Source organism: Drosophila ananassae, chromosome 3L, assembly GCF_017639315.1.
Source record: "Drosophila ananassae strain 14024-0371.13 chromosome 3L, ASM1763931v2, whole genome shotgun sequence".
Lineage (NCBI taxonomy): Eukaryota > Metazoa > Arthropoda > Insecta > Diptera > Drosophilidae > Drosophila > Drosophila ananassae.
Window position 1 is genome coordinate 263270 of NC_057929.1, and position 25237 is coordinate 288506.

At 41.9% G+C, this 25237-nt stretch overlaps 1 protein-coding gene across 5 annotated transcripts in view; it reads right to left on the minus strand.

Moving 5' to 3' along the window:
• Positions 1-766: 766 nt before the first annotated feature.
• The window catches only part of LOC6495320 (plectin), a 37101-nt gene continuing 12630 nt past the window's right edge, over positions 767-25237 (minus strand). The window contains exons 8-23 of one of the 5 annotated variants that reach the window (XM_032451308.2): positions 15711-17132; positions 12384-12473; positions 12078-12323; positions 11434-11922; positions 10217-10255; positions 9692-9808; positions 8966-8986; positions 7192-7374; positions 6748-7068; positions 6095-6283; positions 4017-5780; positions 3163-3414; positions 2662-3104; positions 2463-2597; positions 2330-2393; positions 767-939 (exon numbers count right to left, since the gene is read on the minus strand). In XM_032451308.2, coding sequence (XP_032307199.1) covers positions 904-939; positions 2330-2393; positions 2463-2597; positions 2662-3104; positions 3163-3414; positions 4017-5780; positions 6095-6283; positions 6748-7068; positions 7192-7374; positions 8966-8986; positions 9692-9808; positions 10217-10255; positions 11434-11922; positions 12078-12323; positions 12384-12473; positions 15711-17132 — 5811 coding nt within the window. In that variant the 3' untranslated portion in view covers positions 767-903. Of the gene's footprint in view, positions 940-2329; positions 2394-2462; positions 2598-2661; positions 3105-3162; positions 3415-4016; positions 5781-6094; positions 6284-6747; positions 7069-7191; positions 7375-8965; positions 8987-9691; positions 9809-10216; positions 10256-11009; positions 11043-11427; positions 11923-12077; positions 12324-12383; positions 12474-15710; positions 17133-22831; positions 24409-25237 lie in introns of those variants that run through there. The other 4 variants (XM_032451310.2, XM_032451309.2, XM_044715806.1 and 1 more) reach the window with 4 other exon arrangements.

The window sequence follows — 25237 nt, forward strand, 5'->3', positions numbered from 1 at the left end:
ACTTATGAATGATGCCAATGCTTTATGTACAGTGTGATATAGGTGTGTGTGTGTGGGAGGTGTGGGTGTTGTGTGTGAGTGTGTGTGTAACTAACTATAACAGCGACTAGCATATATATAAAGTCAATAACCGTGATTACAGTATGCTCATTCAAGTGTACTTTATAATGCAATTATTAATTCTTTTCCTTTGATTAAATCACATTCGCGCAACTAATTTCTGATTCTCTTTTCCAAGGGATGATGGTGGGGGTCTTCAAAAAGGGGGGTATCCTTTCTTTTAATAATAATTCAATTATAGTGCCCAAGGACGAAGTCTACGATCTGCAGCTTCCATCGACAGAGAGAAAGTGAAGGACAGCCTCTGGCCTCTGGCTGATGGCAAGAAAAAGGGGTTAACGATAAAATTTTAAGATCGAAGTTTCGAGTTTCTGTTTTGAGACTTTGAGTTTTGAGTTTGGAGTTTTGAGTTTTGAGTTCGAAAAAGGATTGAGATAGAATTGAGATCGAGTTAATAGAGAGTTTACAAAGTTTACGCTGCTATAAGAGCTGTTCTTGATTTTCATTTTGGTTTTTTAAATGCATCCACAATTTGAGTATAGCGGCAACCTAATTACACAATAAATTGCATTGCATTTACATGTGTGTGTCATTTACAAATGTGTGTATGTGTGTGTCAAGAGTGTGTGTGTGTCGAGTGTGTGTGTGTGAGTCGTAGAAATACTGCATAGTTGGTATTGGTATCGGCATCGGTAGTATACAAAATAGTTAGACAGTGCTTTTTGGTAATCATTTTTTTGCTTTTTAGGTAAATAGTACAGGTGTTATCCTTTTTGCCATATCTGCATTTGCTGATGTGTGTGTGGTTGTTGTTTTTGGTGTTGGTTTTCTTGTGGGCACTGTTTAGAAAAAGCTCTTCAAGAAGCCAGCTGGCCCAGCCTGGAAATAAACAATTCAAAGGTTATTTATTACAAGGAAATTTACTGAAACATAGAGTAAGTTTAATATGGAAATTTAAAGTCGAAAATGTATTTTTATTAATGGAGAATCGATAAACAAAAAGTTTAAGGTATTCCGTTCATGAATCGGATGGAAATTGGCAAAGATATAGCCATCTTAGGGGGCCGTATTGTGCCTCCATGCAAGTTTGGGGTCTTTTGAAGGGGATCCCCTGGAAATTTTGACAAAAAATCTAAAAAATATTTTGTTTTCAGATTTTGATGCAGATCGACGGAGAATCGATATAGAAATCGTTTAAGGTATTCCACTCGAGAATCAGATGGAAATTGGCAAAGATATAGCCATCGCAGGGGGCCATATTGTGCCTCCATGCAAGTTTGGGGTCTTTTGAAGGGGATCCCCTGGAAATTTTGACAAAAAATCTATAAAATATTTTGTTTTCAGATTTTGATGCAGGTCGACGGAGAATCGATATAGAAATCGTTTAAGGTATTCCACTCGAGAATCAGATGGAAATTGGCAAAGATATAGCCATCGCAGGGGGCCATATTGTGCCTCCATGCAAGTTTGGGGTCTTTTGAAGGGGATCCCCTGGAAATTTTGACAAAAAATCTATAAAATATTTTGTTTTCAGATTTTGATGCAGGTCGACGGAGAATCGATATAGAAATCGTTTAAGGTATTCCACTCGAGAATCAGATGGAAATTGGCAAAGATATAGCCAGCGCAGGGGGCCATATTGTGCCTCCATGCAAGGTTGGTCTTTTTTAAAGGGGATCCCCTGGAAATTTTGACAAAAAATCTAAAAAATATTTTGTTTTCAGATTTTGATGCAGGTCGACGGAGAATCGATATAGAAATCGTTTAAGGTATTCCACTCGAGAATCAGATGGAAATTGGCAAAGATATAGCCATCGCAGGGGGCCATATTGTGCCTCCATGCAAGTTTGGGGTCTTTTGAAGGGGATCCCCTGGAAACTTTGACAAAAAATCTAAAAAATATTTTGTTTTCAGATTTTGATGCAGGTCGACGGAGAATCGATATAGAAATCGTTTAAGGTATTCCACTCGAGAATCAGATGGAAATTGGCAAAGATATAGCCATCGCAGGGGGCCATATTGTGCCTCCATGCAAGTTTGGGGTCTTTTGAAGGGGATCCCCTGGAAACTTTGACAAAAAATCTAAAAAATATTTTCTTTTCAGATTTTGATGCAGATTTAAGGAGATTCGATGTACAAATCGTTTAAGGTATTCCGCTCAAGAATCAGATGGAAATTGGCAAAGATATGGCCTATAATCCATAAGCTATAAGCTTATAATACATCTAAGAAACAAATCCCAAAAAAATATTATTTCAAGGATACTTACATCCTGTTGCTGCTGTTGTTGCGTTTGTGCTTGTTTGACTTTGGCTTGAGCGATCTTTAAGGCTCTGCAAGGTAAAAAGTAAAAAACATACTAATAGTATTTAAAGGAATTAAAAAGAAAAGATAAAACGTACTGTTGCAAATCCATGATGGTCTTCTCCTTGGCGTTCTGCTCCTCCTGCGACATTTGTACCAATTGCAGCAAGCGCTCCGTCTCGGTTGCCGCCTTCTTGTGCTCCTCCTTTGTGTTTTGCAGCTCCTTGACGCAACTAAGAGGAGTGAAATGGAATATTAATGGGAGTCCTTTGGAGGATTTTTAGAAGCAGGACTTACGCTTCCAGCTGGCGCTGCGTATCCATGAGTTTCTTGTTGAGCTCTCCGGCTGCTGCTGCGCCGCCACCTTGCGTCTGGAGGGACTTCTCCAGCTGGTCCATCTGCTCCTTGCGCTTCCGCAGCTGGACATCGAAGTCGGCCATCTTCTTCTCCTTCTCCTCGATGTCCTTGCGCTTGGCATCGATCTGCTTCCGCTGCTCGTCGATGATCTTCCGCTCGCCCTCGGTGGCCTTGGCCTGGTTGTCGATCTGCTTCCGGACCTCCTCCAGCTGCTTCTGTTGCTGCTCCAGCTGCTGGCGTTGCACATCGGTGGCTCCAGCACCCGCACTGGCCGCCTGTTGCAGTTGCTGCATCTGCTGTTGCAGTTGTTGCACTTGCTGTTGCAGTTGTTGCACTTGTTGCTGCGATGTTTGTAGCTGCTTGGCTTGCTCCTTGTTGGACATCTAGGTGAGATGAAGACATTGTGATTTCCTTTAAAGGATTATAGTTTGGATTACCAACCTGACTCTTTTCCAGTTCCTGAACCAGAAGCTCCAGTTGCTGTTGGAAGCGATCTCGCTCGGTGCAGGCCGCCTGCAGTTCTCCCTTGACCTTTTCCAGCTCCTTGGGATCGGCTCCGCCGGCGCTGGGCGCCGCAGCTTGCTGCTGTTGCTGCTGCTGCTGCTGCTGGGCAATCTGCTGCGCCTGCTGCTGCATTTGCTGTTGCATCTTCTGCATCTGGGCATGCTGGTCCTTGATGTGCTGATCCATGAGCTGAACAAGGGATGTGGAAGGGACAATATGGACATTTTTTAAAAGTTCTTTATAGAAATCTATTGCCTTTTGTTTGTCTTTTTTTGTTGAGTTTTCAATTGAAATATTGTTTAAAAAATATTCACTTTTAAATTATAAAAGTTATTTGTTGTTTTATATTTATGTTTTAGTCTTTAAAAATAAATTGTAAGTTTATATAACCAAGCATTAAAAATCAAGCAGAAATAATCATTTAGTTTATAAAGTTTTTAAAGGTTTATCTTATAAATAATAAATAAATTAAAGTTAAAAACGGAAATTAAGCAAAACTTTGTTTTCAAAAAACCTTTTTTTAAATACTTACTTATTCTTATTTATAAAAAATGTGTTTAAAAGCATACTTTTAAATGCAACGCCTAATAAAATATTCATGTTGTGTGCTAATAAATTTACTTACATATTGTTTTAAAAAATGTGTTAAAAATATATATATTTTTAATGCAAATGTGTGTTGAAACTTTAATATTAAAAATATCAAAATGAATCAGCGTATTGTTATGTATCTTTTGATTTTTGGAGTTCTGTAAGAGTAACCTGTAAGAATCAATGGACTGAATCCTCACCTGAATGCGCTTGTGCATCTCCTGGGCAGCCTTGTCGGCCATGTCGGCCCTGGCCTTCTCCTGCTCGATGATCTTGCGCCACTGATCGATCTCCTCCTTGCTCGCTCCGGCCGCCGCAGCTGGCTGCTGGGACGGACCGGCAGCGGCCAGGGCACGCTCCGATTCCTGGAGCTTCTGCTGCAGGGCCTGGATCTCCTTCTGCATGGCCTGGATCTCGGCGGGAGAGGCGCCGGCTGGGGCGGCGGGAGTTGGCGGCACCTGGTGGCCGTTGCGCAGTTTGCGATTCTCTTCGCGTGTCTTCTGCAGCTCGGCCTCGGCGTTCTGGAGCTCCTTCTGGAAGTTCATGAGAATCTCCTGACTCTTCTCCAGCTGCAGCACCAGCTGCTCTCGCTCCATGACCAGCTGCTTGACATCGGACTCCAGTTTCTGGACATGCTTTTCCAGCTGGGGATGGGCACCACCGGCAGCACCACCGTTGCGTCCAGACTGACGCAGTGACTCCCGCTCGGCCTCCGATTTCTCGAGACGATCGTGAAGGCGTCCCAGCTCGGCGCCCATCCGCTCGAATTCGATGCGCGTCGACTCGGTATTCTCCTGCTGCTTTGCCAGATGCATTTGCGCCTTCTCCAGTTCCTTGGCCAAGCGACCGGCCTCCAGCTCGGTGGCGTCGCGCGACTGCAGGGCCTTCTCGAGACGGTCGCGCAGCCGGTCGATCTCCTGCCGCTCGCCGGCGGACAGAGCGGAAGAGGAGGACGTCGACGCTCGGACCGGATCGCCGGGGCTCACCGAGGACTGTTGGAGGCGCAAACGATCGACCTCCTTCAGCAGCTTCTCGTGCTTGTCGCGCGCCTTCTCCCGCTCGATGTGTGCCCGCTCCAGTTCGGAGCGCTGCTTGTCCTGATTGGCCAGCAGCTTGGCCACCTCGCCCTTGGACAGCTCCAGCTGCAAACTGGTCTCGTGCAGCTTCGACTCCATGTTCTGCACCTCGTTCTCGATCTTCTCGTACTTGTCCTTGTACTTCTCGAACGACTCGGATTCGTATTGCGACTTGCCCCGAATGGTCTCCAGTTCCATCAGGGTCTTGTCCAGCTTCTCGCGCAGCCGCTCGTTCTCCTCCTTGAGGCGGCGTGTTTCCCGTCCAAAGGTGTCCGTATCCTGAAGCTTGCGCAGCTCCACCTGGCTCTTCTCGTAACGGTCGCGCATCTTCTCCAGCTCGACGGCATAGTGGGCGGCCTCCTCCTTGGCCGCTTCCACGCTGGCGCCCGCCTTGGTCTGGGCGGCATGGGCCCGCTCCAGTTCGTAGGTGACCCGTTCCAGCTCGGACTGGAAGTGCTCCTTCTCGCCCTGGGACCGCCGGATGTCCGTTTGGAGTTTGTCGAAGCGATCGCGACTGTGTTCCAGCTCGCTGCGCGCATTATCCTCGCACTCCTTGGCGCGGCTGAGCTGGAGCGCCGCCCGATCGCATGCCTCCTGCAGCCGTGTGCTCTCGTCCTGCAGTTTGCGCAGATCCTCACGTGCCTTGCTGGCGGCCAGTCCAGATCGCTCTGCCTCCACTTCCAGGCGAGCCCGATCCGCCTCGGCGGTGTCGCAACGCGACTGGAGACGATAGATCTCGTTCTGGGCACGATCGTACTTCTCCAGCATCTTCTCGAACTCCTTGTTGGAGGTGTCCTTCTCGTCGATGAGCTTCTGGCTGGCGTACAGCGCCTTGTCCAGCTTCTCCTTGAGGATCTCCACCTCGGTGACGGCATCGTCGCGTTCCATCTGCAAGAGAGTTGGGGAGATTGAGATTGGGGTACTCCTCGGAGGATACTAACTGGGTCAGAATAGGGGGGGGATGCGTGGGAAAGCTACGGATTTACAAACAGCCAATATCACTGATATTTCAGTTCAGTTTTCATGCGATTTTCGTTTCGTTTTTCAAAACAATATGCAATACAGACAAGTCAATTTGTAGGTCTATTAGAGTATTAGATTAATGCCAATTGTTTTGGGTTTCTTGTTTTCATTTCTTTCCGAGATTAGAGAGTAGTTTTTGGGAAGAAGGGGTGGTGGTAGTCTGGATGTCGATCAATTACCTGAAGTTTCTGCTGGATGGCGTGCGATTTCTCGTATCGCTCCTTGAGGACCTCCAGATCCGTTTGCATCGCCTCCCGGTCGCGGGCGGCCTTCATTAGGAGGGTCTGTGAGGATTCCGAACGCTCCTTGAGCGTCTCCAGTTCGTCGGAGAATTGATCCCGCTCCTTCTGGATGCGCGCCAGTTGCATCTGGGATTTCGAGGTTGGTTTTTGGTTTTTTTTTTCAATTTGTATGTGTGTTTGGCAGTGTGACAGTCGAAAGATAGTTACGCATACGTAAAGATACATGTTAGGGATACATAATTATAGTTATATATACAAGGCAGAGGATTAGGATTCGGTGGGTTAGGGGACTCTGTGGGGTTAAGCAATAGCAGTCACATTGATCTAAGCAAGGTATCAGGATGTATATAGTATAGAGTATTAAGTATCTTAGTAATTTAGTCTATAGTGGGTTAGTTTACAGTTAATCGCTGGATGGGAGTTAGCACAACATATACAGTTACGTTCACAGTTACAGATATCGGTAAGCTAGTCTCTTCGAAGATGGACTTTTTGTGGATCAGAGTATTGTGGTGTGGGTGGTGGTGGTAGTGGTAGTGGTGGTTGGGAAAGGCGCTGGGGGTCTGGGCTTGGACAGGACCCGGTCATACCTGCGTCTTCTCCAGCTTCTCGCGAATCCGATCCGTATCCAGGGTGAGGGTTTCGCGCTCCTTCTGCATCCTGGCCGCCTGTCCAAGAGCCTTGTCCAGCTGCGACTGCAGGTTGTCGTAGTCGTAGGTGAGCTTCTCCTTTTCGAGCACCAGCCGCCGGTTTTCGGTCCCGGCCTTGTCCAGCTTGTCCTGCAGATGGTCCACCTCGTTCTGGGCCTTGTCCAGCGAGTTCTGTAGCTTCTCGTGCTGCAGCTGCGCCTTGCCCAGCGTCGCTTGAGTGCGCTCCATCTCCTCCTTGATCTTTTCCACCTCGGAGAAGGCCTGTGCAACGGAGGATCATGGTGGTTGGGTCAGTGAGGTGTAGGTGGTTGGTTGATTGGTTTTTTGGTTTTTGGTTTCAGGTTTTGGAGGGGGGGATCTAAGTTAAACGGTTCGTATGCCTACCCGGTCGCGATCGGCGTGAATGCGCGAGACACCGCTCTGCGCCTTCTCCAGCTCCTGGCGCAGACTCTCCTGCTCGCCCTGGGCGTTCTCCAGCTTCGCCTTCAGCCGATAGACCTCGCCCTGGCTCTTCTCCAGCTTCTCCTGCAAAGCGGCCGCCTCTTCTCTTGCCCGTTCCGCATCCGACTGTTTTTTTTTTTTTTATGGGGGTTGGGGGTTGGATTCGATTACGGGTTTTCGATATCATTCGTTGATCATTCGATTAATTTTTCAAATCGATCGTTGATTTGATGATTTCATTATGTTGTTGTAGTTGTAGTTGTTGTATCGGAGGGGTAGAGTGGATGTTGGATAACGGATATTATTTACAGGCCATCATGGGGGAGAAGGTACTTAAATGACTGATTCGACTAACTGACTGACTGACTGACTGATTTGGATGTCTGACTGATTAGTAGACACGAACAAAGGTTAAAGTAACAAACGACAAATACGATATAACGACAAGTAGTACTTAAATTACGATAACGATTACAAAAAACACGATCACAACGTCTAGCGAGCGAGAGAGATAGCGATTGATGCTGCGAAGGAGCTTTTTTTTGACATAGAGATAAGGAAAGGAGCGAGCGAGATAGCTTAAATAGCAGCGATATGGAAATGGAAAGGATAGTTTTTTGAGTTAAAAAATAACAAAATATTGAAAAATTATAAAGACACCAATATTAAATATCATTAATAAAGTGCAAAGAAAAATTATCTTGGTGCCATTTCCTAAAATTATCATTTCTTTTTAATGTCATAAAAACTTGAAAAACTTAAGGAAAGGTAATATAATACTGTTCCCAAAATGTAATAACCGTTAATACGATGATTGACACACAGATTACATCAAGGAGGATGGGAACAAGTTAGCAACTGTTCAGGGAACACATGGCGTTAATGAGTTCGACATGAAGTAGACAACCACAGATGGCTCATTAGTGCAAGAGGGGAAATTAAGAGGAGGGAAAGAGCTAGAGAGAAAGTGGCGTGAGTTGATTGGGCAAGAGAGATAGAAAGTGCGAGAGCAAAGTAAGGCAAAGTGTGCGCAAGAAATGTTTGCAGGTGCGTGGGTGTATGTGTGTGCTTATGCGGTTGTATAGGTGTGGGTGGGCATGGGGTGTGAGAGTGAGCGAGTGAAAGTGAGAGCGCAGCACCGTTAAGTCAATTAGCTTGGGGAGTATAGACCACTTTCCGCTTCCTTCTTTCGTCCACCCTTCGCAGCTTTATGCTTTATTTATATGTTGTTGTTGTTGTTGTTGTTTTTAGGGTGTATGTGTGTGTTTTTTTTTCGAAAGGAAGAAGAAGGTTCGAGCTTAGCTGCTCGAAGGATACTTTGTCATACTTTGCTTGCATCCGGTTTTTGGGGCAGGTTACCGGAACTGTGAGAGATGAGCTCGAGAGGCAGTATCGTACAAGGTCAATCGATGTATGTATTGTACAATGTTGGTATGTAGGTGTGTATATCTTATATATGTATTAGTTAGGTATGTATGGTATGTGTGGCAATGGCAAATGTTAGTACATCAGGCAATGCAAGATTACATTACATTAAATTGAACAAGTGACAAGATTGCAACTATGTTTTTTTTGAAACTTTCATATTTTTTTTTGGGTATTAACTTTCTTTTGCAATCGATTTCAATAAAGGTTAGTTGCTTTACTAAAAACTTGTTTGTTTGTTTGATTGATTGATTGATTGATTGATTGATTGTTTGGAAGCGGTTTTACTCACAAAACGTTTTTCAGTTTCGCCCTATATATAGAGAATGAATGTAAGCACAACGGTTTAGATAGATAGTTTTGGTTTTAGTATCTTTAGGTTTTATATCTTTAGGATTTACAGTTACATTTACAAGTTACTAATACATTTACAGTTACGTTAAAGTTACAAAATAAGCAAGGACGAAGAAAAAAAAAAATAAAATTAAAATGACTTTAAATCGAGTTTTATAGCTTTTTATATATTCTCTTTTTCAATCCCTAGCCCAAAAAGGACTTGGCAAGTGCTCAGGGGTGGTGTATGTGTGTGTCTTGTAGTTTGTAGCGTAGAGAAGTTATAGACAGGTGAGGGGGTGGGATTCCCCGGTGTTTGTGTTTGGGATGTTCGAGAGTGTGTGGTGGTGTGTGTGTGTCAAGAAGTCTCCTCATCGCCAGGCGAAAGTTTGGTCCATCAACAAAGCACACGCACACCAAGATATAGTTTTTCGATCTTTTTTTTTTTATAAATTTATATATTATATATACACACACACAGATATATAGAGAGTTGGATGAGAACTGCACTTGCAATTGCGAAATCAGAGTTCGATTTATACATAATGTAGACGTAAATCATGTACATAAGATAATATGTGTATAAGCTAACTAAAGAGGCATTCGGATATCGGATATGCATATCGATATATGTATATATGGCTGTCTCGATTCGCAGGCAAATGTGGCAGTGTTTGGACCATACCTGTGTAACCCTCAGTTCGGCTTGGGTCCGTCGCAGTTCGGCGGACGCCTTGTCGGCACGCTCCTGGGCCCGATCCAGCTCCTGGGACGTGGTCATTGTGGTCCTGCCAAACGTTGTCTTCATTTTTCCCCAAAGAATTTCCGATGAAACGAGAAATAATTGAATTAGTTCATTGATCAAGGACTAAAAGGACAATGGAAGAACAAGTGCAACACAACAATCAAAAGCTAAAGTTAAGATTAATGTTAATATTTCAATTAAATATTTCGAATTAGATGTTCGGATGTAGATGGTCTGATGAGTCCAGCAGGCAAGCTTTTAATAATGGATCCAATCCATGAAGCTGTGAATGATTTTTAATGAGTTTTTTTTAAACATTTTCGTTCAATTAGTTGTGCTTTGGGTGCATTTGACGCTTGGTTCTCTATATTTTCGGATTTTTCGGATTTATTCTGGATTTGGGCGTGATCTTTTGTGGTCTATATATATATGAATATAATTGGGTCAGCGAATGGGCCGACTTACCGATATCTTGCCCGTTTCGAACATTAACTTTTGTACATTCTGCAAGACACAGGTACACAGGTACAGTATTTTATATATACATATTTGATGTCTTAATCCTATTATACTTTTATTTATTTGTAATGCATGTTTGGCAGCAATTTAACTTATTCACACCTCCGATTTTCTTTTCTTTATTTTATTTTTGTTTTGTTTTTTTTTTTTGCACACAGAACGTTTAAATCAAAACCCAACTAGGCGAGTGCTGCTAATCCTGTCTAAGTATCTAAGTGCGCAATATGTCAGGGCTTTATCGGATCTGAAATCGTTGGATGGTTGCACTAGTGGGTGGTGGACTCAGTAAGACTTCAGCCTGCTGGCTCAAGCGCGAAATGGTGAAATGGTAAAATGGCGAAATGAATTTGAGGAAATCAATTGAATCGAGGGCAGGCAAAACAGAAAAAGTGGTGAAAAGTGTATGGCTAAATGGCGGGTTAGATAGTAACGAGTGCCAGTTACGTGATGTATACAGTACGTATACGTAATATGATTTTACGATATTCAAATGGTGCGGTATTTTCTTTTGCATTTCTTTTGCATAATAGCGAGTCTCATTGTTTCGATAATGGATAACTACTTGAATATTTATTTCAAAATGTTAGTATTAACAAAAATTATTAAATAATTACTTTAAAATGTTAGTTGTTCTAAATGTAAATACGATATTCAATGATACTCTTTCGAAAACTACGCTATTCGATATTATGCAATCTATTTGGTTATTGGAAGTTGGCATTTGGACTTTTGGGCTTACTTTGTGTAGTGTGGTCTGTTCTTCTAGCTGCATCTATATTTGGTTTATGTAGGGTGGTGAGTTTTAATTTTATTTTTTAGGTTGATTGGTTGTTGTAGTTATTGTTGTTGTTGGGTAGTTGGGATGCGTTAAGTGTACATGTAAATACATTTTCAGATACAGATATAGATATATATATATATAGATATAATATAGATATAGATGGTTGATAAAGATAGGCACATAGATATGTGTATGTAGAATGGGTTCATAGATTAACGATAGCAGTACGTATGTATGTATGTAGGCACGTCTCTCCCGACTATATATCATATATAATATATTTTATGTACATAAGCACACGCACATACACACGGCTCGAATGGCGATAAGTTAATGGTCTAAATCGTGGGGGGGTGGGGAACTGGTCATAATGCACGAGTACCTGCGAACGCTCCAGATCGTGTTTCAGCCGCTCGTTCTCCAGCTCCAGCCTGGCGATCCGCTGCTTGGTCGACTCCCAGTCGGCGCTGCTCCTGCCCATTTCGCAGGTGGCCTTTTCCAGCTCCGCCTTCGACTTGCCCAGATCGCTCTGCGACGCCTCCAGCTTGATCTCCAGCCGCTCCCGCTCGGTGACGGCCCGCTCCAGGCGTGTCTGCAGCTTCTCCACCTCGCTCTCGGCGGCCCGCAGCTTGATCTTGTAGTCGGCAATGTCCCGCTCGTGCAGATCTCGCTCCTCCTGCTTCTCGTGCTCGGCCCGGTCGCGCTGGTCACGCAGCTGGGCCATCTGCTTCTCCTTGTCGCCGATGGCCTCCTCCAGGCTGGTCAGTGCCCCCTCAGAGCTGCTGTGGTGGGCCTGCATGGCGGACAGACGGGCACGCGCCATATCCACCTGGTTGTCCTTTTCCTTAAGCAGGTCCTCGAGGTTCTCGATCTAATGGAAGAGAGCAGCACTTGAGGAATGACCCGGAAATGACATAACCCTTCTTTGCAACATAAACATAAAATAAACTGAAAGACTAATTCTCTACAGGATTTTTTCACTTAAACTCCTAACTAGTTTTCTACAGGATGTGGGTGATTTCTAACCTTTCGCTGGAGCACACTGATCTTGCGATCCTTGATGTCCATGTGATCCTTGAGCTCGGTTAGCTCGCTGGTCAGCCGATTGCGTTCCTGGACCGTCTGCAGAGTGCCCTGGGTCTTCTTCTCGATCAGGCGGTTCTTCTCCTCGAGTCGGGCCCTCATCTCCTCGACGTCCGTCTGCAGCATGTTGTAGTGCTCCTCTTTGGCACATAGCGACTCCTTGAGCACCGCTATGTGCCGCTGGTAGTCCTAATGGGAATTACTTTACTGTGCAAACGACTAACTTCGACGCGGAGCGATTCAATTTACCTGATGCTGCTCCTCGAGTGTTTTCATTTTGGCCGCCATCGCCAGGATCTCTTGATCCCTTCTCTGTATTTCAAGACGGAATTCGTCCAGCTGATTATTGGAGGTACCAAAGGGGCAGTACGAAGTACAGGATGTTACGGGGTATTTAAGGTGGGAAAAGGAACAAGTACAGATAGAGATTAGATCAGAAAATGGTGCCGCACAATAGTTGCCTGAGGACAGAGATGTGTCATAGCCTTAGCCAGGACTACTAGTACTGGTGGGTGGTTTGTGTTCTGGGTCTGCTGTTTTCTTTTTTTTTTATGTTTTCAGAGTTTGTTTGGAAAGTATCTGATTGCTTTTGGCTTGTGGCAACTGAGTGTGAAATGAGCGATTAAGAGGTGCGAAGAGCGAGCTTACGCCTTTTTGGTTAAATGAGTTTGGATTGGATGGATTGGATATATATGTATGTCTTTCTTTTGTGGCCCCCTAGCCGTTCCGTAATCCTATCCGCCCTCGTTGATTGTCCTTTAAGGACTCGTTTGGTATGTGTTATTGGGTGGTGGATGGATGTGTCTCGTATGGGGGACATTGGGTGAACTTTGGTGGGCTGGCTGGTGGCTGGAACGATGGTCAACGTTCGGTTTTCGTATGTAATTTTATTGTTTGCTTTCGAAAAGTTTCCATTTTATAATGCTTACAGCTTAGGTTTAGGTTTTTTTTAACAAATTTTGAGAATATTTCATTTGCTTGTCGGAATTAAGTCGGAATGCAATCTTAATTAGGTTTACAGTTAAATCATTGTATAAATAGTTAATCCCGCAGGATCGTAAATGTATATGCGTATAATCAGAATATTAACCATAATTATTTAAATACAATACAAGTATATAGAGAGTTATGTATAATGTATAATATATCTTATATCAATATTCAAATGCCTCGTTTCTTGTTCTGTTCTCGGTTCTGTTATGTTCGTCATCTTTGTAGAAAAAATGGTTTTACAAATCAAGTTAATTCGAAGTTAGGGTATTCGGAATCGTCCAGTTTGGCTGAGCAACAAGAACAAACAGAAGTGGAAAGTTCTAGGGGTTAGTTAGTATCTTTGTATCTTTTTGTATGTTCTGTATCTATTTATCTTTATTCACACGCTCGCCCATCTGGGCTGTCTTTTCGAATTGGCTAGTGATAAGCTTTTTATCTTTCGATTATACTCACTTTGCTTTTTTATATTTTTCTTTTTTTTTTTTTCATTTATAAACAATTGAAAAAGAGTTTATCTATGAACACAATTTTTGTTTTATTTTTGCGACTGGAACTACCAACTACAACTAGACAATAAATAAAATAAAGTTACTCCCGATTATCTATATATTACTTTTTTTTAACCACTACTTTAACAAGAGTTTTTACTTTCTTTGAGAAATCTTTGTTTTAAGCATAAAATTTCGATTTTGAAAGCACAGAAAACAATCGATAGCACGTTTTAATCGATAGACCGACTAACTAAAATCTCACTACTAGTTTAGCATGCTTCCGAAATAATTAAATTTTGATTTCGATAAACTAACTTAGAGTTTAAACTTTAAAGTCAAGGGAAATATTTGCCAACGGTTCAAGGGGATAAATAGATAGATAGATAGATAGCTTCAGTTAGATATATTTATTATATATCGATCTATAAGTGTATAAAGCGCTTCTTCGAATACGAATTACAAACACTAGTCGTTGAGTCGAATATACCATATATAATAAATACAATATAATATTCGCATAGACACATTTTGAATGCTTCTTCGTTTCACTCGCTCGATGTCTCAGACACACAAAACTAATCCTTAAATCGATCGATCGATCGACTGACTTCCTAGATTGCACATTCTCTTATTAAATTTCAATGTTTTCGTTCATAATTGACCTTCATTGCTAATCACACGCTAGTTTGTTTATAACTCTTGCATTTGCTTTTGCTGGGGAAGGCTTCGAGGGAGTAATCAGTTAAAAAAAAACCTAATCATAAACAGCGAGAGATACTATATAGAAAAAGAGATCGGGAATAAAGTTCGAGGCCGATTCAAATAATTATTCTACGCAAAGGATGGCCGCTAATAGATCAACTTTTAATTGGGCTAAAGTTAGTCTGGTTAGTTAGGTAATTACTAGGTAGTTTTTGGGTATAGGAGGAGGTCCTTGACGGCGTGGAATTATAGTACTATAGACCATGCAAGGATTTCGTTACTTATTCGCTTAGATATTAATAGATATAGAGTGTGTCCGTGTGCTGCTCTAACAATTGGCTCAGTTTTTTTTTCGAATTTTTCATACTAAGTACGAGTTACTCTATAGGTTTTGATTTAATAAATTTTTTAAGCTTCTTATTTTTTCTTTTTTTATCGGCTCGCAAAAAACTTGCAACATTCACATTCGCGAGACGACAGGTTTAAAGTAAATTTTATTTCGCATATTTCGTCTTAATTTCCATTTTTATTTTGTCACTTTTTTTTGTATATATAAATTGTTGTTAATTTGTGAGTAAATCTCATTTAGTTTTATATACAGTCTTTTACTTTTGAGAGTCAAGAGCAAGGTTCTACAATTTCCAAATAATTCAAAACAAAATCCACAACAATTTCCAAATTCCGTGACGAATTCGGTGTTAATTATTTTTTGAAATTTTCTGCCCTGAGTGCTCTATGCAAATAACTTAGATTCAAAAATGTTTAATTCAAAATGAAAGTAACTTTTATTCTTTTTTTTTTTTTCGTCTGTTGCTACTTTAAAATGGCACATAAAACAATAGTTCTCCTTCTTCAAACACTCCTCCATTGCGAACTCATCGTCTTCTTAGCCTAGGCTCTACTAAAGAGTATTCCATTTTATTATCATATATTCTTGTATATATATATATATATTGTATGTATAATACTTGGTGTCTTGTCTTCTCCCTACTCTCGAGAACCGATCACTGCAAATGGCTTACTGGTTATGCAGAGGAAAGCGTTAAATGCAGATCGTCCAGTCATCTATATATACTTCTATATAGATGGCCTGATCTAATCCAATTGTTATCGGTTCGTTCACTGATTGTTATATATATATTATAATATATAGGATGCTGATGGATTACTTGATTCTGATTCTGAATTTGATGATGCTTTTTTTCGATGGTTTTTTTTAATGGTGGTGAGTTTCGATTACGATATTCGATGTTTTTGGGAAGTTTCCGAATTTCAAAAAAGGGTTTTTTAACTTTTTTTTATGGAAAGGGGGTGGCATTATCTTTTTTTGGTTTTGGAATTTTTTTTAAGAGTCTAGGGATAGCGTGTCTACGTCAAATTTAAAACTTACTTGTCGCTTATGCTCTTGCGGCAGTTTCGGGTAATCTAAGTCTAGTTTCGAGTATGGCAGATGGTGGTGATGGTGACTTGGATGGGCTGATGGCTGCTGTTGATGCGGCTGCTGGTGCGGCCCGTGGTGCGGATGCGAATGCGGATAGGCCGTATGGTGTGTATGATGCGTGGAGTGGTGCGGATGCGAGTGCGGATGCGTATGCGAATGCGGATGCGTATGCGAGTGACCCGAATGATGACCGCCGACCAGTCCATCGGCATAATCCCTGGCACTGCTGGCCAGCGTCCCACCGAACGGTCCGCTCGTATTGGCCAGCGCCGCCAGTGGATGGGTCTGCAGGTGATTCTGGTGCTGATGTACATGGTACTGGTACTGGGGATGCATCTGTTGCTGCACCGATGCCTGGATGTGCGAGTGTCCTAGCGGTGCGCTTCCCCCGTAGTGTTGCGTTCCGGCAAACTGTTGCTGCAGGTTGTACGCCAGTGCTGCGGCTCCGACTCCTCCTCCCATTCCGGTTCCGAGTCCGTGATTTTGGTAGTACTGTGAAATGGCGGGATTCGAGGCGTGCAGCGAGTGGGCCATCAACTGGCGCTGCTGGAAGGGTGCCAGCGGATTCCCATACCCGGACGTGACCCCCAGGTCACTCTGGTACGGATTCCCATACCCACTGCCCATCGCTCCGTACTTGTAGGCCCCGTAACCCCCCGCGGTGGGGTAACTGGACACCAGGTTCGTTACGGAGTAGGCGGGTCTCAGCCGGGCCGCTGCCGCCGCGGCACTCTGGGCCGCCGTCAGCTGCGTGGGCAGGACCGTCTGTGGCACTTGCTGCGGCACCTGGGCCTGCGGCTGGAAGTACATATTTGGTTGCGAGGAGAAGCTCGTGGACATTTGCAGCAGATTGTCGTTTAGATACGGCGGCGAGGTATCCCCCGGATGCAGTGTTGGGTAGCTGGACACCACCCGACCCATACCACCCAGAGGCGTGGTCACCAGCTGGCCCAACTGGCGGGCCTGATTGGTGAGATTGAGGATCTGGCTGCTGCGCGATATCGACTTGTGGGCCTCGTTCAGCAAATTGACAATGTTGGAGGAGCTGGTCTGGTGCAGTGGCGGAGCAGGATAGCCGTACACATCGTTGTACATCGTGGCCGAGGGCAGGCCGGCAATGCTGTAGCGCCGTCTCCGGATCGGCGAGGTCTGAGCTGGGCCGTAGATCTGGGCCGCTGTGGGATCATACAGACCGCCGTAGCCGGCGGAGGTGGTGGGCCCGTACAGATCGTACCCGGATGCGGTGGGTCCGTAACCATTTCCCGAGCCGTACGGCAAACTGCCCGGCCCCAGTCCAGGGCCGTAATACTGGCCAATAATATCCGGCAATGGAGGACTCGTACCGCTGGCGCCCGCGTAGTTATTGTACATCTGAAACGGGGCGATTTCAAATGGTTGGGTTTCTGTAACTGCTAACTGGCAGATGGACTTGTTAACTGGACTTGGATTACTTGGTAACTGGGTCTATATAAAGTGAGAGTGAGATCTCTCTGGGTCGGTTGTAAAAGTATCTTTTGGGTCTGGTGTTATGTTATCTGTTATCTTTCTTTCGGTATTCCGGCTCCGATGCTGTCTCGATGCTCACACAGTTGTTGGCAGCTTTTGATTTCGATATGGGATTTGTGTGGCATTATCATGATCGTGGCTTAACAAACATTAGCTAGACATTTACGTATCTATATATAAAGTTGATATATAAATTATATAGAGATATTTAACATTTAACATTTAGCGATTAACGATTTTAGCCCGAAACACTTACGGACTATTCTGGCCCCATATTTAAAGTCAAAATTTTCTTAGTTCTTGTTATCATAATTAATTTTTGTTTTGTTGTTTTTCTACAAGTTCTTCAGTTTTAGTTTTAAGTTTTAAGTTTTTTACACTTAATTTTTCGCTTAATTTACAATAAGGTTTTGTAATAAAGATGAGATTTTTTGATTAATGAGTTATGATTTTTCGTTTGGTTTGCTTTTCTTTCCATTTCGGTTGTTAGCTTTCGGTTTATATATAGTTATATAGTTAATTCTGAGGCACTTTTTAGCGGCTCTTGTTGGCACCCCAAAAAAAGTTCAACAAGGGCGGTGGTTGTGGGTGTGGGGTGTGTGTATATATGAGGTGTATATGAGGCATGTTTGTTTGAAAGGGCTTAGAGGGGGGGCTGGGTCGAGGGAGGAGGGGTTAAGAGGCAGGCGCAATATGAAATGTGTGTCACTTGGTTGACAGCCACGAGGATGTCGCTGTTTTTTGTATTTATTTATGTGAGTATTGCTATATCTTTGTATCTTTGTGTTAAAGTCCCTACATATATGGTGTATGAGTGTATGTGTGTTAACTGCAGACTGGTATTGGTGTCGATGCTGTTCTCTGTTGCATACATTTGGGGTGTTGCGAGATCAACGTGGCATACAAATGCAACTCGGAGGATTCTGATTTCGTATTTCTCGTAACTTTGACAGAGAAAGAGAGAGAGATAGAGGTAGAGAGGTGTCGGTATATCGGTATATATATTTTCTATTGTTGTTTTTTTTATCGGGGATATATGTATGTATGTTTTTTTGTACAATTTTTTTCTTTCAGTATTTTTGTTTGTACGCAGAAAAGAAACATAAATATTCGTATAACAATATATAGTTCAGATGCATTATAGAAATAACGTGCAAAAGTATATTTGTTAAATAATTTTTGGTTCGGTGTGTTAGAGAAAACAAACAAAATATATATTCATATAGATGTTTTTATTTTTTTTTTTTTTAGACAGACAGTGAGAGATAGAGAGTGTGTTGTGAAAGAGACAGAGTTTTGAGTTAGAGAAAGAGACAGTTACAAAAAGATTTACAGAAACAGAGATAGAGATAGAGGTAGAGAGAGAGTTAGAGAGTGAGCGGTAGATAGAGAACACAAGATTCGTGTCGACAGAGCATAGTATCTTTTTGGGGATTTCTTTCTTTCTTTTCGTTATCCTTTTTATCCTTTCAATTGAAATATCAACTGTGTGATAGTGAGGTGTTAGTGGGGTGGTAGTGTGGCCGTGTCTGTGTGTCCGTGAGAAAAGGGATGGAAGAGTTGTGTGTGTGTGTCGGTGTGCGAGTGAGGAGGAAAGTACCCATCATGGCGAAAGTGTTCTTGTTGCATTTTGCGTGTTGTGTGTGAGATCAGTTTAGTTTGGAACCGGTCTTAAAGTTCGTTTTGGAAAGTTCGATATTTACAAAAACCAAAAAGTAATATATCATACACAAACACGAAGGACACCCGCCCATATGCACTTGACATATGGGCGTGTATCAGTATTAGTAAGTCAGGCGCAACGACACTGGTTTCATTTTGTTTTTTTCTTTATGGTTTTGGCTTTCGGCCTTGAGATCTAGGCTTGGATTTTGGGTGGGCTGCTTGGGTGGGTGGGGACTCGGGGGTTCTCGGTCTGTCGTTTTGCGAAGTAAGCGAAGTAACGCAATAGATATCAAAAACAACATACTGGTTAATAATATATTTATATATATAAAGTATAGTTGTAGTTGCTGATATTCTGTAGTTATATATATATGTATATATGTATATTTAAACAGCGACAGAGAGAGATATATATATATAAAGAAAGGGTATATAGAGAGAGAGAGAGAGTGAGTGGGAGAAACAGAGACAGAAACAGAGGTAGCAGTATATATATATATATAAATATATATATATGTTTGTTAGCTATATTTGTGGAATATATATACACGTCGTAATTATTTTATCATTTTATCGTCAAAGAGTTGTCAGTGTTTTGCTTTCGATTCGAAATTCTTTCCTTTTCTTCATCTTGCCCGTCTACTTGATGTTTCTTTTCGTTTATCCTTCTTCTTTTATTTGTTTCTTTTAAGGGTTATATTTATTTTGATTTTATATTGATTATTTTTTTGGTATCGTGCGAAAATATTACAAAAGCATATTGTAAATAGTTGCATACGTTTTTCGATTCTTTTTTGGTAAACAAATTTCTCATTTGTTAAATATATTTTTTTTTGGTATACTTTTTTGGATTGCTTTTAGAACAACAACAAAATAGAGTTTTTTTTTTTTGTAAAGATATAATTAAAAAAGATCAATTCTGGAAACAAATATATATTTTGCATTTATTGAATTAAGTTGTTTTATTTGGTTTTTTTGGTTTTTATTCAAGATTTCTTGCCTATTTTTTTTTTTTTTTTGAAAGTGTTGAAATATTTTGGTTGATCATGAGATTTTTGATTCGATAATGCCAATTATTGGAGCCATTACAATCGATAAGTTTCGTGAAAAAATCATCTCTGCATCTTTTGGCAATAAAATGACAAAAGAATTATTCTTGTATGCTAAATAGATCACAGTTCACTAATGGTTTGTTAATTTCTGATCATTTCAGGTGGGATTTAGCTTTCTGTTTTTTTCTGAGTTTTTTTTTTTTAATTTTCTGAATTATATTTCTTTTTTGGATTTCTATTTGTTTGCTCTTTGTTGTGTTGGTTAAATGTTATATATTACTTTTTGATTATGTAAGTACAGTTTAAAAAAAAAAGGGAATTAAAAAATCAGCGTTCCGTTCAAAATGCTAAGTTAACAGTTAAACGCAGAACAAACATTGTGTGAGAGTGTGTGTGTGTGTTTCAGTGTGGGTGTATTAGGATTTTCAAACAAAAACGAAGAAAGAGGGAAAAAAAGAAATAAACGTAAAAAACATAATTGCAAGTGAAAATAACAGTAAATGGGGGAAACAAGTGATCAAAATCTAGAAAAAAGGTACAAATTACAAGTTACTACTGGGTAGGAATTTTACAAACAACATTAAGACACGCACACAAAACAGTTACAAAACTCACATTAATACACATATTTATGTTTGAAGTAAAACAAGGATTAATATAAATTTAGAAAATGATGCCAACTGGCAAGAGGAAGAGAAGGCTAGAGATTGGCGGAGGAAGAAAGCGACAGAGAAAGAGAGATGGAGATAGAGATAGAGCGAGTGGGGGGGAGTGGGAGAGCACAGGTGAGCAGAACACTTAAAATAATGCCAAGAACTTTTGCTCACCCACACAATAACAGCAGACTCCCACACACACAAACACACATACACACACACACATACTAGAACGAATACATGGAAATTGCGGACCGAAATAACAACATTTTGGTTACAAGGTTACGTATACGTCACGTGTGTTTGTGTGTTTTCTTTTTTTTTTGTTTGAACAATAGAGGAAAGAGAGATGTATAGAGAGAGAGAGGGCGAGGGCGGGGGAGAGAGCAAGCGAGAACAAAGCCAAAAAGGAATGCAAGTAAGAAGCGAAATCAAAAGCCGAGAAATGTCCATGTGTGTGTGTGTGTGTTGGTGTGTTGGTTGGAAGTGTGTTAAGTGCAAAATACATGTAGCAGAGTGTATTTTCTGGTCTCACTCCCATTTCTTATGGTTTTTTTTTGTTATTGTTATTGTTGCGTGCCCAGCACAAATCATAAAATTAAAAAACAAACACATAAAACTTGAAAATTGCAAAAATGAAAAGAAAGCAATAGGCGAACAATTTCAACTTTTATGACCCCCGAAGACTGAACGAGTGAAAGAGAGGGGCACCCATATACAGAGAGAGGGAGAGAGTATGATTTAGAGACTGAGGGGCAGACTGTACCCCCAAATGACATTGACATGTGAACACATCACGCAGAACAAACAAAAGTGAGCCGACAAAGTGTCGGGTGGGGAAGAGTCCCGTCCCTGTTTTCAGCTTTTTCAATTGAAGAATGGGAATTCCCCAATCCCCCTGCGTTAATCATGACAAATCATCACGTTCATGTTCGTTTTGTGTGCGAGAGCAAGGCCAGACAGAGTCCTTTTTGCCCCTTCATTGTGTCCTGCCGACTGCAGACCCTCCCATTTCTCCCTAGCCCTAACTTTTAACCCATTGTCAGTCGCTGTCCCATCTTTTTTGTGCAGAACGCACGTGCCTGCTGGAAATGTATTTCAAGTGACATTTATGAAGTGCATCCCTGTCAGTGCTCTCTTTTACAATTTTTGGGTAGGCTTTTCTGCTAATGAGCAGATGCAGCTACAGCTACGTCTGTCCTGTCTATGCATCTTGCACTTTTCCGCCGCACTCTCTCTTCAAGTTCGCCCTGTTGCCGAATTTCACTAATTACGCAGAAAAGCAGGCAATGCTTTTTTATTTAGTTCGGGTATTAGTGTTAGTATTTAGTATGCTGATATGTGTTTGTGTGTGTGAGTGTGGAATTTAATTTGCAACTCGAGGCCACACAAAAAAAAAAAAGGACAGACGAAACAGAAGAAGTTTACACAGAAGTTTTGTTTGTTTTGCGTGCTCGTTGTTCTACACAGAGGAAAACTTTCGAATGTCCTTGTCCGCATTAGATCCTAATTGGATGTGTATAATTTAATTACTGGAATAGATAATCTACACGATTGATCTTAATTTGCACAAAGGATAAAAGCTTTTAGTGGTTTTTAGGCCATTCTGATTGTATTTCATACAAAAATATATTCAAATCTACATTAAAATCTAAAAAAAAGACTATTTTTTCTCTCTCTCTCGGTTTTTGGTGCCCCTATCCTGTTCGCCCGCCTGGGGTAGAGTGTCTCGTGTTACGCCTTGACAGGACATTTAAATGGCTTTGGGTGTCTGGTAGTGGATTGTGGTGCGCCTACCGCTGCAGTCTATGGCCCCATTGATAGCCATCATTTTGATTTACGCCCCAGTAACAAATTGCAACCCTTAACCCTTAACCCTCAAATCCCCCCAAACCGCACGGCTGTCGACGATTTTTGTTATTTTTAGTTTAGTTGCCTTTGGCTGATTGACTTTTGAATGAAATTGAAGCTGAAGTTGCCGAAGATGACATTTCTTGTGTTCTGATGTGCTGATGATGAAGTAATGACATTTCGAGCTGATGACATGATGATTGTTCGAGAGTTGATGGAGTTTTCTGGTTGATATTTCAGTTGCCGCGACTGACTGTTATTTTTTTTTTGTATTGTTGGGTGGTGAGTGAAGTTGGGTTTCCGGTTAGGCGCTTTGTTGGCTAAAAACTCGTTACAATACCTTGTAGTAGACATAGGCATTGTCCATAGGTTTGTGGGTGTCGGGCCTGGTCTTTAAAAGCTAATGTTGTTGTTTCTGTTGCTGCTGCAGTGCCGCAATGGAAATTGCGATTGCAGTTCGTTGTACTTGGAATTAGTGGCTAGCTTTCAGCTATTTATGTAATTTGAGCTGGCCGCAGTTTTGTGCGCAGGTAAGTGTGTGTGTGTGTCTCTCAATACAATAATAAAATGTTAGCTTCCTTGTTACTTTGGCTGTTGTTCTATTATCTTAGCGCTCTACTGCTTCCTGATTCTTAGCGCTGTCTGCTTAATGTAATGTTGAATGTGAGTGTAACCTTCTGGCCCACCACACACACACATACATTCTCAATGAGAGAAAGGCAGCCCCAACACACACACAAACAGACACACAAACGCACAAAGCACACACTAACTGCCAAAGAAGGGAGACTTTCTGGCCAGCTATAAAAAGAAATTGTTGTTTTTCTCGCTAGCTCTTGCTCTTGTTGTTGTTGTTGTTTCTGTTGTTGTTTGTGTTGGTGTTAGCCCGATTTTCGTTGTCTTTGTTGTTGCTAGTTAATGTTTGCTGCCTTCAGCCTGGCTGCTGCTGTGAAAGATTTTTTCTTGTTTTTTTTTTTGGCTGCTGCGGCTGCTTAAGCAAAAATTATTGATTTTATGCTGCTGCTGCTGCTGATGGGGATACTGCTGCTGCTGCTGCTACTGCTATTGCTGCTCCTGCTGCCAAACGATGTTGATGCAGGAATTGAAAATTGAATTGCACTCAAGCTATTATTTGCTCACAGAAACAGACACAGACACAGGCATTTACAGGTAAAGGCACAATAATGAAATGCTCAACATTCCTATTCTATTTTACATTCTTCGTCGGTCAAGGAATGAATTTTTTTTTCACAAATACATATACATATATATGTATTATTTTCCTTTTTTTTTGCAACACACGCGTTCGCGCCACGACCTCTCGTTCGAGTGGGATTTTCTATCGCGATTCTATATTCAGTTTGGCTTTCAAAAAATAGGTCCCTCTACTTTTCGTATCCTAAGCCCAAAGTCCTAATTCACTTTGGTTGGCCTGGCTCACTGCCCACTACAGAATTTTTTCTGCCATTTGCCTTCTGCCTCTTTTATATATTTTTATTCTTTTTTTATGCCACACTTTCTTTCTTTCTGTGCGATTCGCGACGCGCTGTGTACTTTGGCTCTTTCTTTTGGGTCGTCCGTGTATCGGCTCGTCGGCTGGAGCGTTGCGTGTACAACTGTTCGCGCCTGCGGAGCTTTCCCAACCACGAGGCCACTCAGCAGCCCCATATATCACTCATACGCTCTGTTGGCCCGTCGGGATGTTGGAGCGGAAGCTCCTTCGGTCTCTCGCCACTCATTCATTTGGCTAGCAAAGCAAAGCGGTTTAGGATTTACATTTATGATTAAACAGCTTTCGGTACTTAAAAGGATTATAAAAGTTGTATGGGAATTTTATGTGCCATGTCTATGAAGAAGATATATCTATAGGATTATTTAAATTTTAAGATTTTTGTTTACAATGATTTTTTAAAAATAAAACTAAGCAGCAGCAGCATTATTTCTTTAATTTTAACTTCTTTTCTTTATTTTCTCAACTCTTTAGTATTAGCTATTTAGCTCTTAACATTCGTCACTAAAATCTTAAATATCTCACTCAAGCTATGTCCTAAAACTCAGCTCCCGATTGAGCTCTTCTCTTGGTATCCACTCACAAATTTCAGTCATGTGGTCTGTGCCAAAAGAAAGCTTTAACCGCCAAGCGAGAGCTTTTACGTTCATTTACGCTCAAAAGCTGGCGGCGGTATTGATTGCTGCCGAAAAACGTGTAGGGGGAGTGCTAGGTGTGGGAGGAGGGAGTCTTGGCAGGGAGAGAAGAACTCGCTAAACAGGCAACATACTCGCCAGAAGCTTAACCCTCCAATGGCTGCTGTTAGTTGAATCGACCTAGCCCGCTGCTGCATCTGATGGCCTGCGCATGACACGGCTCTGCACTTCTCGAGCAGCTGACTTGAAAGCGAACAGCGGGAGGGGGAGGGGTTGTATAGCTGGAGCCACCTCCTTTTCCGTTGCACACCAACACTAACACACCACCTTCCGGATCTGGCCCGCAAATGGCATTCCGGGCCAACTGGCCCTCAAAAGTAGGCAACACTTTGCATATTTTTCCCAGCTTCCATTCAATTATTATGCTAAGTGGGCAACTCATTAGGCAGTCATTTGTTTTTTTTTTCTCCCCAATGCATTTTCAAATGGAATTTCAATTTCGATTCGACAATCGATAAATCGAAGTACAAATTCCACCTGGCTGGCATCCAACTTAAATGCTTTTAATTCATTTCTCTGAAACTCCATAACGTAGTTAACT